The sequence below is a fragment of the Bos indicus genome, chromosome 19 (genome assembly GCF_029378745.1).
Source record: "Bos indicus isolate NIAB-ARS_2022 breed Sahiwal x Tharparkar chromosome 19, NIAB-ARS_B.indTharparkar_mat_pri_1.0, whole genome shotgun sequence".
In the NCBI taxonomy this organism is placed as follows: Eukaryota; Metazoa; Chordata; class Mammalia; order Artiodactyla; family Bovidae; genus Bos; species Bos indicus.
The window spans coordinates 47,448,886-47,461,961 of record NC_091778.1 but is presented as its reverse complement, the minus strand read 5'-3'; the positions used below and the strand labels follow the sequence as shown (position 1 = coordinate 47,461,961).

The window sequence follows — 13,076 nt, the reverse complement described above, 5'->3', positions numbered from 1 at the left end:
GTTATAGTTTTATTTGATTGATTGTTTGATTGACTGGATTGTTTTTACTTATAAAAATGACTTGTCTAAAACACTTGGGCAGTTTTTTATCATGTTAGATTTTGCCTACCCTAAGACCATCAGTATTTTTCTACTGGTTTATTAAAATGCCACATTCCATACATATCCTTTTATTAGCTAAACTAAATTAGCATTTCACATCCTTAAAATTGTATTTTATTTTAAACTCTCAGGTATGGTTTAGGAATGATTTATTACAAGCAAGAAAAATTCAGCCTTGCAGAAATGCATTTCCAGAAAGCACTTGACATCAACCCTCAAAGTTCAGTTTTGCTTTGCCACATTGGAGTAGTAAGTAGCTTTCTAAGTATTGTTCGGTTGATCCCTTTTGGAGTGTTTGTTATTGGCTTAATTGCTGTAATGAAAATTAGGGGTTTTTGTTATTGTTATTCTTGAAACAATATCCTGGATTCTTTTACAGCCAAAAATACCGCCTTTTTGCTTGGCATAAAGAGAAATCATGGAGTACCCTCATTCCTTGGGCAAGTTACTTAATTTCTCTGAGCTTCTATTTTGTGAATGACAAATAATGCCATCTTGCCTACCTCATAGGGTTATTATAACACTAATATGAGATACTTGATATTTTTGAAAGCAGTTTTCCATGTTAATATTTAGCTCCTAAATTAAGTAACTAATAATTTAAGGCAAATGATTCCTTGTATTTTAGCCTCTGAGTGGTATAGATATGTCAGAACTAATTAAAATTCTTATAAAGTGGTGAGAATGGTCAATTTTATGTTTATATTTTTCTTACTGTATGTGATAATAAGTTGTACTTTGATAGGATAAGAGAACGAGTATGTTTATTTTTTAAAATCTCATTTACTAATTTCTCTGAAAGCTTGGAACATTTTTTTTAAGTTCTTGTTCTTGTCCTTTCACCATTCTTCCCTCTCCCACTTTCCCTCCCTCTTTTCTTTCTCTTTGCAAGTTTGACCTTTGTGGGAACAAACATACAGTATAAGAAAAATTATATGAGTTTGGAATTTCACTATTCATTTTGGGGGCAGAATTCTAGCTCTTTATAATGATTTTCTTAAGAATTGACATGGTAACTTTTACAGTTAGATACGGTACAAAAATATAGGGAAAATACATCAAAGATTTTTTTTCTGTCACTTTACTTAAACCAAACTTGAGTATCTCTTGCTACCTTTTAGTGAAGTTGAACATTTTTAAAGCAGGCTTTCTTAAAGGCCATAGTCCAGCATTGTGTAATCTGTGGGTTCTAAGACCTGGAAAGATTACTTCTCGGCTATAGTCTCCCTGTTTTGTTTTTTTTTTTTTTTTCAGTATAGTTGATTTACAGTGTTGAGTTTCAGCAAGGTGATTCAGTTATATATACATATATATTCATTTTCAGATTTCTTTCCCATTATAGGTTATTATGAGATATTGAATATAGTTCCTTGTGCTATATAGTAGGTCCTTGTTGTTCATGTATTTTGTATATAGTCATCTGTGTCTGTTAATCCTAAATTCCTAATTTATCCCTCCTTCAACCCCCTTTCCCCTTTTGTAACCGTCAGGTTTTTTTCTATGTCTCTGAGCCTGTTCAAATTTATTTTTAATATATAATTTATCTAAGAATGAACATAGCAATATGAGTACACATGAATAAATAATGAGACTTGATTGGGTTTGCTTTTGTTTTTGTTTTTTTTTTTTAAGTTATTTGAAATAAATTACTTACTACCTAGAATTACAGATCAATGGTTTTCAGATATGTAAAGCAGAAGAATTATTTTTAAAACAAATTCCTAAAATAGGTAAAAGTGTAATTGTTCTGAGTAAAACAAAGTTGGTAAGTTTCAGAGCCAGAGCTCCTAGGGGTTCTTGAAAAATTCTGAGAAGTCTAATATTTAGAGGACCATAATAAGTCTGTTAAAATGTATTATCTAACAAAATAGCACAGATTTTCTTGTGAAGAAAGACTAAGGTTTTTCTTGTCTTTTAGGCTTAAAGGTAACCAAATATCTACTCTAAAGATAGAATCTGATTATCATTATGGAGAGTAATGGTGAATTGGGAGCTGTGTTGTTTTTGAGTCACACTATTTGGTTTTTACCTTTCCTCATAAATATCAAAAGGAAACATTAATAGAATCTTTATTTCTTGTAGGTTCAGCATGCACTGAAAAAATCTGAGAAGGCTTTGGATACCCTAAACAAAGCCATTGTTATTGATCCTAAGAACCCTCTATGCAAATTTCACAGAGCCTCAGTTTTATTTGCAAATGAAAAATATAAGGTAAGATATATATATATATATGTGTGTGTGTGTGTGTGTGTGTGTGCGTGCGTGTATCTTAACAGTCCTCAACATAGTACTATTTAAGTTTTGCCACTTTTTAAATAAACTAAAAGTTATTTATACTTGAATTTTTGTCTTAAATAGTTTATTTCCCCATTTTTAAAAGCTATTTCTTTTTTGCCTATATTTCTTCATGAAATACAAGAAGGATGGGTGTGTATATATTTAGGAATAAAAGTTTATCCTTTAAAAAGATTTCCTATAGGGAAAGGCAGTTACCTTAAATGTAAAACCTAAACCATTGTATTAGGACCAAAATATATGAACAGAATAAATGAATATATGTGCATTATTCAATAAGTATTTATTTGAATGCCTATTATTAATATATGTCAGACACTAGGAATATAGTGGCAAATGAAGCAACCATATTTTCTGCCTTTGAATAGCTTACCATCTAGTACTCCCTTAGAGGGAGAGTTAGTCACTCAATCATGTCCAACTCTTTGTGACCCCATGGAGTCTTGCTCTGATTTTCTTTATGAAGAAGTGGATGTCTAATCTTACTGTTCTGCCTTTTACAACGTCCTTTAAATCTAATAAACATTTAACAATTTTTAACTCGCTCTTTGAAGCTTACTATAATTATAATTCAGCATTTGTTTTCCTGTCTTGGCTTCATTGTACAAAAATTTTTAAAGTTTTTATTTAATCTGATATATGGTCAGGTTCTTCAGTTGAAGGATTTTATTTATTAATCTTAAAGGCATAAGCAATCTCATCTAAGAGGAATGCCATGTAAATCAAGCCTATACTTGCTTCAAGAAACCCATGTTCTAATCTGACCCATTGTCCAGGCCAGAATGGGTATAATCATTTTTGAGTACCAGCTTGGGGCTCAGCCAGATTATCAGGTTTACTTTGATGCATGATTAGGTGTAGGTTAGAAAGGGGGCATAAGAAAAGTTACTGACTGCTTCTGCAATGTCCTGCCTCCGAAATGAAAATCAAAACTGTTAGAGGGCCACGTCAATCTCTTTGTGGCAAAAATCATTACTAGACACAACCCTGTCTAATGTACAGTTATTGGTATATAGTTGTTTAAGTCTTCTAGGGCAAAAAAGAGAGCTCTTCTGCTATGTTGGATACTATACTGTGTCTGTGTTAGAAACTGTTTCTCAGAGTTTCCAAGTAGATTATGTGGGGGGAGGGGGGTACAGCATAAATGCATGAAATTTTGATAACAATTGTAACCTACAGTCATCAGATCAGATCAGATCAGATCAGTCGCTCAGTTGTGTCCGACTCTGTGACCCCATGAATCACAGCACGCCAGGCCTCCCTGTCCATCACCAACTCCCGGAGTTCACTGAGACTCAACGTCCATCGAGTTAGTGATGCCATCCAGCCATCTCAACCTCTGTCGTCCCCTTCTCCTCTTGCCCCCAATCCCTCCCAGCATCAGAGTCTTTTCCAATGAGTCAACTCTTCACATGAGGTGGCCAGAGTACTGGAGTTTCAGCTTTAGCATCATTCCTTCCAAAGAAATCCCAGGGCTGATCTCCTTCAGAATGGACTGGTTGGATCTCCTTGCAGTCCAAGGGACTCTCAAGAGTCTTCTCCAACACCACAGTTCAAAAGCATCAATTCTTCGGCGCTCAGCCTTCTTCACAGTCCAACTCTCAACATCCATACATGGCCACAGGAAAAACCATAGCCTTGACTAGACGAACCTTTGTTGGCAAATAATGTCTCTGCTTTTGAATATGCTATCTAGGTCATAACTTTCCTTCCAAGGAGTAAGCGTCTTTTAATTTCATGGCTGCAGTCACCATCTGTAGTGATTTGGGAGCCCAGAAAAATAAAGTCTGACACTGTTTCCACTGTTTCCCCATCTAATTCCCATGAAGTGATGGGACTGGATGTCATGATCTTCGTTTTCTGAATGTTGAGCTTTAAGCCAACTTTTTCACTCTCCACTTTCACTTTCATCAAGAGGCTTTTGAGTTCCTCTTCACTTTCTGCCATAAGGGTGGTGTCATCTGCATATCTGAGGTTATTGGTATTTCTCCCGGCAATCTTGATTCCAGCTTGTGTTTCTTCCAGTCCAGCGTTTCTCATGATGTACTCTGCATAGAAGTTAAATAAACAGGGTGACAATATACAGCCTTGACATACTCCTTTTCCTATTTGGATCCAGTCTGTTGTTGCATGTCCAGTTCTAACTGTTGCTTCCTGACCTGCATACAGATTTCTCAAGAGGCAGATCAGGTGGTCTGGTATTCCCATCTCTTTCAGAATTTTCCACAGTTTATTGTGATCCACACAGTCAAAGGCTTTGGCATAGTCAATAAAGCAGAAATAGATGTTTTTCTGGAACTCTCGCTTTTTCCATGATCCAGCAGATGTTGGCAATTTGATCTCTGGTTCTTCTTCCTTTTCTAAAACCAGCTTGAACATCAGGATGTTCACAGTTCACATATTGCTGAAGCCTGGCTTGGAGAATTTTGAGCATTACTTTACTAGCGTGTGAGATGAGTGCAATTGTGCAGTAGTTTGAGCATTCTTTGGCATTGCCTTTCTTTGGGGTTGGAATGAAAACTGACCTTTTCCAGTCCTGTGGCCACTGCTGAGTTTTCCAAATTTGCCGGCATATTGAGTGCAGCACTTTCACAGCATCATCTTTCAGGATTTGGAATAGCTCAACTGGAATTCTATCACCTCCACTAGGTTTGTTCGTAGTGATGCTTTCATAGAAAATATATTAGTTCTAAACTGTTGTGGTGTAGCAGTATAGATGTTTGGGGTACAACATCTTGATTAAAATACATTCAAAGCAGTGATTCTAAAGTGTAGTCTGGGCACTTCTGGGGAGTTACCAAAAATCTTTCCAGAAAGTCCACAGGTGAGAACTATTTTCATAATAATATTTAGATGTTATTTGCCTTTTTCACTTTCATTTTGTCACCAGTGTACAGTGGGGTGTTCTAAAAGCTACTTGACGTAACATCATAACAGATTAAATGCAAAAGCTATCTTCTCTTAACCAGAGATTTGCAAAAACTTTAAGCAATGTCATTCTTCTCACTGACTTTTTATTGTTCTGATTAGAAAAATATTATGTTAGTTGACATAACTAGGCCAAATTCCTAACAAATGGATTGCGAATCGGTGTTTACATGTAGTTTTTAACTTAATAGATAATGTTAAGTTGTCCTCACACAGAGTTTGCATCAATTTGCAGTTCTGCCCTCAGTGATGAGAATACCTGTCTTTCCTCCCTCATGGTAACTTTATGTAATATCAAACTTTTAATTTTTATCTGTTTACTAGGTGAAAAATTGACAATTTCTCATTTGGGGAGCTGTTTTTTATTTTGAATCATCAGATCTTTCTTTTAAATAAACATACAATTTTCCTATCTGTCTTCTCAATCTCCTGAACCCCTTTAGCAGTAGTCAGAAGATTACTGGACAAACTTAGCAGTAGTCAGAAGATTACTAGACAAACTTAACTCAGCAGTAGTCAGAAGATTACTAGACAAACTTAGCAGTAGTCAGAGATTACTAGATAATCATTAACTCAATTCTAGGTTCTTCATTATTAGTTAAAATGGCAGGTTGGTATTCAAAGCTAGTGCTTGTGTCAGGGAGAAGGTGTATTAACAGAACTTCAGAAGTGTTCTGCAACTTAGTTTTTAAAACATCTTTATACACAATGTGATTGAATTTAGCTGTTTTAAATAAAATTGTGACAAAAGCTAGGGTTATCACCTCCATATTTCACAAAGAATTGTGTATGTTTTCAGTGAATTTGAGTGAATTCCTGACATTTCTTAGTTCTTGTTGTAATAGTATTTTTCTTGCATTTTCACAGGGATTATTGAAGCAAGGTAGTACTTTGATTAAGATCTAATAAGCTTTAGTTAAGATTTGAGAAATTAAATAAAATCACTTGCTTAGTCAAAACTGTAAAAATTTTGCTATTGTATTTTTCTTTGCTTTTTTCAGTCTGCTTTACAAGAACTTGAAGAATTGAAACAAATTGTTCCCAAAGAATCCCTCGTTTACTTCTTAATAGGAAAGGTAAAGATTGGGGCCCTGGTTCTAAACTCTATCATAACAGATACTAACTTTTGAAAAATAAATATGTTGTATTGTGCACCATCTATTGAGCAAATTCAGCTAGATCTCTGAACTATATACTCTGGAAATAAATCATGGATTTAGTTTTTATTAACATTTAAGAAGGTGATAGATATCCTAATGAAGAAGCAAGAGCACACACCCTGTAATCTTTCTGTAGTTTTGGAAGTATATCAGCACTTGCAGCCCAGTGACTGATAATGAGTTCATGACTGAGACTACCTCAAGGAAAACCGTTAACTTCCAGTTATCAATAAAATACACAAACATCTCCCAAAAGAAGAAAAATAATACCACGGTGTTGTCTTAGTTCAAAAAAATGGCTTGCAGAATTTCTGAGGCAGGACTAGTCAGGACTTTACACACTGGGTCCCCAGAAGCCAATTGGTTAAAGTAAGTGAGGATGGTGGACACTGGTGAGAGTTGCTTTGTATGTATGGTTACCACACGCTCAGTTGTGTCTGACTCTTTGTGACCTTTGGACTGTAGCTAGCCAGGCTTCTCTGTCCATGGGATTTTTCAGACAAGAGTACTGGAGTGGGTTGCCATTTCCTCCTCCAGGGGAATCTTCTCGACCCAGGGATCGAACCCATGTCTCCTGTGACTTCTACATTGCAGGTGGATTCTTTACCACTGAGCCATCAGGGGACAGTTGCTATAACTCCATTTAAAATCAGTGTAAATGAGTACTAATTAAACAATTTATAGTCCACTGTCATTGTTCCAAACAGAGTGAGATGTGTTGGAAGCTCACTACCTGAGAGATACAGGCAAGGGATTCTGAAAATAATACCTGAATATATTAAAAGGAACTCAAAAGTTGGTATGAATTCTTCTATAGGATGAAAATGTCCTGTTCTTCAGAATGAACTTACAACATACCAATCAGGAACCCAATTTAAATTTAAAATGTTTAGGATTTTATAGATGAAGCTTACAACTTAATGAAAAATGTAGTGCTGCTGTTTATTTTTAGGTTTACAAGAAGTTAGGTCAAACGCACCTCGCCCTGATGAATTTCTCTTGGGCTATGGATTTAGATCCTAAAGGAGCCAATAACCAGATTAAAGAGGCAATTGATAAACGCTACCTTCCAGATGATGAGGAGCCAATAACCCAAGAAGAACAGATCAGTGAGTATCATCCATGTGACTTAGGTCTATATGTGATTATTCAAACCAGAAAGCTAGTGAAACACCGTATCAGAGGAAACAGATACTTCTTTATGGCACAGAATAAAGTGGAAAATTTTTTGAATATTCAGAAAGCTGCCTTTTGCATAAGAATTTTATTTCTAAACAATAGATTTTTTACACCAAATGAAATTTTAGGGAAATTGAACAGGGTAATAAAACAACAGTGTGCATATGGAGCCAGGTAACTAGTTTCAGTTCTGGATCTAGTTTGCTGTGTGATTTTCACAAATCCATTGCTAATTTTTACCTGAGCTTCAACCTATGTAACTAATGCCTGGCTTACCTGCTTCCTAGGAATGTGGTAGGGGGAGAAAAGATGATAGGTGTGACTATGTTGAAAACATTGGAAGTGCTAAGTGAATGAATAATAAATTTGTGAACATTTTAAAGTATTGACAGATCTGTAGTAGTGGCTGTTCAAATTCTGTGTAACTCTCACATATCTAAAATCTAAATATTGTACATCTGAAACTAACATAATATTGTAAGTCAGCTATACATCAGTTAATTAAAAGGCAGATAAATATAAATTGAGAGACCTCTGATAAGATAAACTAAGATGCCTTTGTTCCAGAAATATATTTTATATTTTTGTGAACTAATAGGGACTATCCCCAAAGTGAAGTCAACAGTTGGGTGGAATGTTAGTCTTTTTTAATGTCTTAGAGAATAGTTCTAATTCTTAGGTTGAGTGTGTGCTAAATTGCTTCAGTCGTGTCCAACTCTTTGCGACACTATGGACTGTAGCCCACCAGGCTCCCCTGTCCGTGGGATCCTCCAGGTAAGAATACTGGAGTGGATTGCCGTGCCCTCCTCCAGGGGATCTTCCTGACTCAGAGACCAAAGCCACATCTCTTAAGTCTCCCAGGCTGGCTCTTTACCACTAGCACCACCTGGGAAGCCCAATTCTTAGGTTAGGGAATAAGAATTCATTAGAGAGAGACAGTTTTAGTAGTTAAAACTCTTAATGGTTAAATGCAATAAAATAATCTTAGACATGCTGTAAAATAAGGAACTTGAATTGCATTTTATTGAAGGATATCAGGATTTTTAAGGGCTTTTGTTTAAGGTCTTAGCTCTCTGAATATAATAGTTTTCTTTACTTATTTTCATGAACTAAAAAAAAATACTTTTCAGATACCTTACTGTAGACCTTTTTTATTTTTGAAGTGGGAACAGATGAATCCCAGGAGAGCAGCATGACGGATGCTGATGACACACAACTTCATGCAGCTGAAAGTGATGAATTTTAACTTCTGGAAATCAGACCTTTGCAACTGGATGTGTGACTCATGCTGACATGTTTCTTGTCCTTCCATATACTGAGTCTTCACTCTTGAGCCAGCATTGTCATCATCCATCACTTATATCCTGAGTGTGCCACTTTCACTGGACCCTGACTGTACACAGAATGAAAGGCAGTGCAATATTTAGCTGCTAAGAAGACTGGCTCTTTCACCAGTATGAATGACAGTTCAGAGGGGATAGGGTGGGAAACTTTCTTTTTCTTTCTTTTTTTTTTTCTTTAATCTCCCTTTGTTGGAAAGCTATCATGGAAGGAAGAGTTATGTTTTATCCTGAAGGAACCATTAGATATGGAAAATAGTGATGAACCAGAATCTCTTGGTCGTTTTTCCAAAAATTTGTTTTTACTTGGTTCTGTTCCTGATAAACAAAGTGACTGACCTTCATTTCTAGGTTCTTCAAGAATGGTGTTAGCAAGTGCCAGATGGAACAATAAAAGACATTGCCTATAACAGAGTAACCTGATTGCCAAGGAATGTAAATTACCTTAAACTTCAGTGTCTCCCATAACAAATGTAATGAGCATATAGGGACTCATATGTAGGAATCAATATCCCTCCATAACAGTGTACACTTATTCTTGGTAAGAATACTTTAATGTCCAACCAAGAATTTTAATTTATTCATCTTGCCTCAAAGTGTTGATCATCGTTATCTTGGTATTACAAACTTTAAAATTGGTCCTTAACATTTTTCCTCTTCTCTTTGAGCTCTGTGGGATCACCTCTAACATTCAGAGATGATAGAGGGGTTGCCCACTGAAAAGCCAAAACAAGGCTCTTAATAACCATTTAAGTTCACCAGAAGAATCAAAATGAGAACACTAAATGGAAAGACTTTAAGAGATCATGATAGTGAAAGCCTTAATACAATCAGAATCCTACCATAACCTTGAGTTTATATTTGTTCAAGACAGTATCCCTTTGACTTTCTTTAAGTGTTTAAGCAAGGTGCAAGAAAGTGTGGTTACCTTTGGTGAGGTCATTTCCATTCTTTTCTGCTCTCTGCTTCAGATTATTTCCAGTAGTGTGAGTTACCAAAACATGTACTGAGAGTGATTGGGTTTAGAATATTAGAAATGTTTAGCTGCAAAAATAAAAACAAAAAACCACCCACTCTTATGAAGGAGACGAGTTCTCTCTTGAGTTTATCGTAATATAGATTGATGTCTTTGGGGAATGACCACAATTTTAAAGATCTAATTATGCATAATAAAATGGGAATTATTGGAATTTCACAGTAACCGATTTAAAGTTTTAAATTGTGTATCTCCTTTATTGTAATGTTTGAAATTTTTAGAGAAACTTTAGTTAACATTTTATTAAGTGCCAATGTCAGAATATAACAAATTTATAGTTTCTTACAAATGACAGGCCTACAGTTATTGTTGTGGATTATTTGATGAAGGACAAACTTATCTACTGGTTACATGTATTTTGTTAGTCAAGCTGTGAAAATAAGGTGGATTACAGAAGATGTGAAAAAATTTTAGCCCGTAGTCTCAGTAATTTTCTGTCATTTACTGTTAATCTGCTTATTTGAATATGGATTAAATTGCATTATAAACTAATTCAAGTCAGAGTGTTAGGTTGGGTATTGGGGTGCCAGAGAGGTATTTAGCAAAATTTCCTACCTAAATCTGTTTATGTGCTGCCTAAAAAAATAATTTATAAGAAAAGGAAAGATTGGGAGTAAATGAATATCATTAAAGATTCCCCAAGGCTAGCACTTGAATTCTAACAAATATTCCATTTTATTATCCGTTAGTTCTGTAATATTTAATTTTATATTCTTTTATTTTTTTTAATTGGCAAATCATAAGCCAGCTGTATAACAGTATCAAATATAGAGTTTTCATAGAAAGCTTTGATCTGAGCTCTTTGTTACAAAGCTTGGAGAAAGCTATGCTCAGAAAACAATTTGCTGATGTATAATTAGTTATGTTTTGTAGTAGGAATTTATGTCCTGTGCCAGAAGTAAGTCTTTCTGGTATTAATTTTGAGACCAAGAATAAAAGGATAGTTGTGGAAGGCACAGCATGGCTATGGTTGGTTGATCGATAATCAGCCCAGATTGATCTGACTGCATTTTCCTCACACCTCTACTTTCAAAGTCATTTAGCTGTTGGAAGCATTTCCTACCTATTTACTGTTTCTGGCTTTCTCTTCTTTCTTTTTTGCATAGTATGGGGATCAAATAACCAGAAGAAGATACGCATTTTAATCAAGCAAAATGATTGCTTCAAATTTCAGAAGTATTTTGAAGGAAATCAGAAATACTAAGTACTTCAACATCATTTTTTCTCTTTAAGCCTTTCACACGTGTGTATACACACACACACACTCTTGTTCAGAAGTTATGTTGTAGCATTGGATATTTTTCCCCCTTGGAAATGGTTCTTAACTCTGGGATTTTAGAAGGTTGGAAATATTTTTTCAAGAGAACAATGGTACTCAAAATAATGAAAGGTGGTCCTACTTTTTCTGTATTTCATTACTTTAAAAATTTTATTTTTTTTCCAAGAACTGCAAGTAATATTTGAACCATGCTGCTGTTGTACCTTAAACAAAAACTCAGTGATAACCAGTATTTAGTCTATTAAAAATGCTCTTTTTGAAGAAAAAAGTTTGCAAGTCTCTGTTTAGCCAGAGTATAGTATGGGTCTTCAAGAGAAATATGGTGACCTGTTTTCTTTGTGAAAACCTGGGAAAATGCAAGTGTGGGTGTGATGTGTGTGTTATATATGCATTGAAACAATGTAATTTTGTGTCTTCTTTTTTGCTTTTCCTGACTTATTTCAGAAATTGTACAGTCTTGGGGGGGAAAGTCTTTTCTGTTAATATATTTGCAATTCATTAAAGGATATGGAAAATCCAAATAAATTACTTTTGAAAGCAATTCATAATCAAGTCATTAAAGCTATATCAGAGCTGTGCCATCTGTATTTTGATAGTGAGGCACAGCGAAATAGTGAAAGATTAGTATTATGTTCCACAGAAGTCTAGGGCAATGCTTCTCTATTTTTTTACTTACACTCTCATCTAATATATATATTTATTTTAAAATTCACACCCCTTTTTTAGTATTATTTGGAGTTTCAAAATAAATATTGTGACAAAAATTGGTAACTTTAGAATGTATTTTTCCCACACTACAAAAGCCCCTTGCCAGCAGCTGCCACTTTGCAAGTCAACTGCTTATTTTTCAATCATGTGATTTCCGAAATTCCTTTAAAAGGGACACAAAGCTCTTTTCTAATTAGAATCCATTTTAAATATCAAGATCTGAAAGAAGTAGAATATAGAGAGCAAGTTTTACTCTAGCTTGATATCTTGTAGAAGACTAAAGGGTTTTGCTCAGACTTGAAGAAAGGGTAGCGATAGGGAAAAAGACAAAGTGAGGTGTGCTGGGCAGATTAGGGGATGACTCAGACCATAACCTTCCTAGGACTGGCCATTTGCTGTCAGTAGGACAGGGATAACTAGAAATCTAAGTAGGAAGTATTCTTTGTTTTTTTTAGCCTGTAATTAATGATTTTGTGAAGGTTCAGAAATGCAGACTTTGCTAAACATCTGTGTTTAGTGAGTTCTTGTCATGTGTCCTGTGTTACTTGCCTTGGGTACAGTATTTTCAGTCCTCAACCCTATATGGTAAGTGCTACTCGATTTTACAAGAGAAAAAGACTCTTGAGCAATTAAATGGCAGACCTGGACACTTGGCATTAGTGTATCTAATAAACATTTAGTTTTGGACTTCTCTGGCAGTTTGAGATCATGTCTAATGTTAACTGTCAAGTGTCCTCCCTAGCATTTTGAAATTGGTATCATAGAAGTTCTGGTTTTACAGAGGTAACTTTATTACTAACTATAGATTAAAATCTGTTAAATGTTTAACCCTTTGTCTCTGTACTTCTCACACTGAAACTGAAAGCTCTATCCCTTTCTTGAGTAACTAGAAGTTTCTTTAAAGTAGAAAATTTCAAATCCTCGATTTTCTTTCCATTCTTACTTTTTTTAATTACCAATTTCCCCTAACATAGCATTCTTTTTATTTAACACCCTGAAGATGGAATGTTCAGTTTAGTGCTAAAAGCTGTATTTGAGAAGAAAATCCA

At 35.0% G+C, this 13,076-nt stretch overlaps 1 protein-coding gene across 7 annotated transcripts in view; it reads left to right on the top strand.

Annotated features, from left to right (window-relative positions):
- CDC27 (cell division cycle 27) overlaps window positions 1-11,844 on the top strand; it is a 57,801-nt gene extending 45,957 nt beyond the window's left edge. For 4 of the 7 annotated variants that reach the window (XM_019981716.2, XM_019981715.2, XM_019981718.2 and 1 more), the window contains exons 15-19: window positions 234-351; window positions 2,185-2,313; window positions 6,327-6,401; window positions 7,438-7,594; window positions 8,828-11,844. In XM_019981716.2, coding sequence (XP_019837275.1) covers window positions 234-351; window positions 2,185-2,313; window positions 6,327-6,401; window positions 7,438-7,594; window positions 8,828-8,910 — 562 coding nt within the window. In that variant the 3' untranslated portion in view covers window positions 8,911-11,844. The remainder of the gene's footprint in view (window positions 1-233; window positions 352-2,184; window positions 2,314-6,326; window positions 6,402-7,437; window positions 7,595-8,827) is intronic. The other 3 variants (XM_070773694.1, XM_070773696.1, XM_070773695.1) reach the window with 1 other exon arrangement.
- The last annotated feature ends 1,232 nt before the right edge of the window (window positions 11,845-13,076 follow it).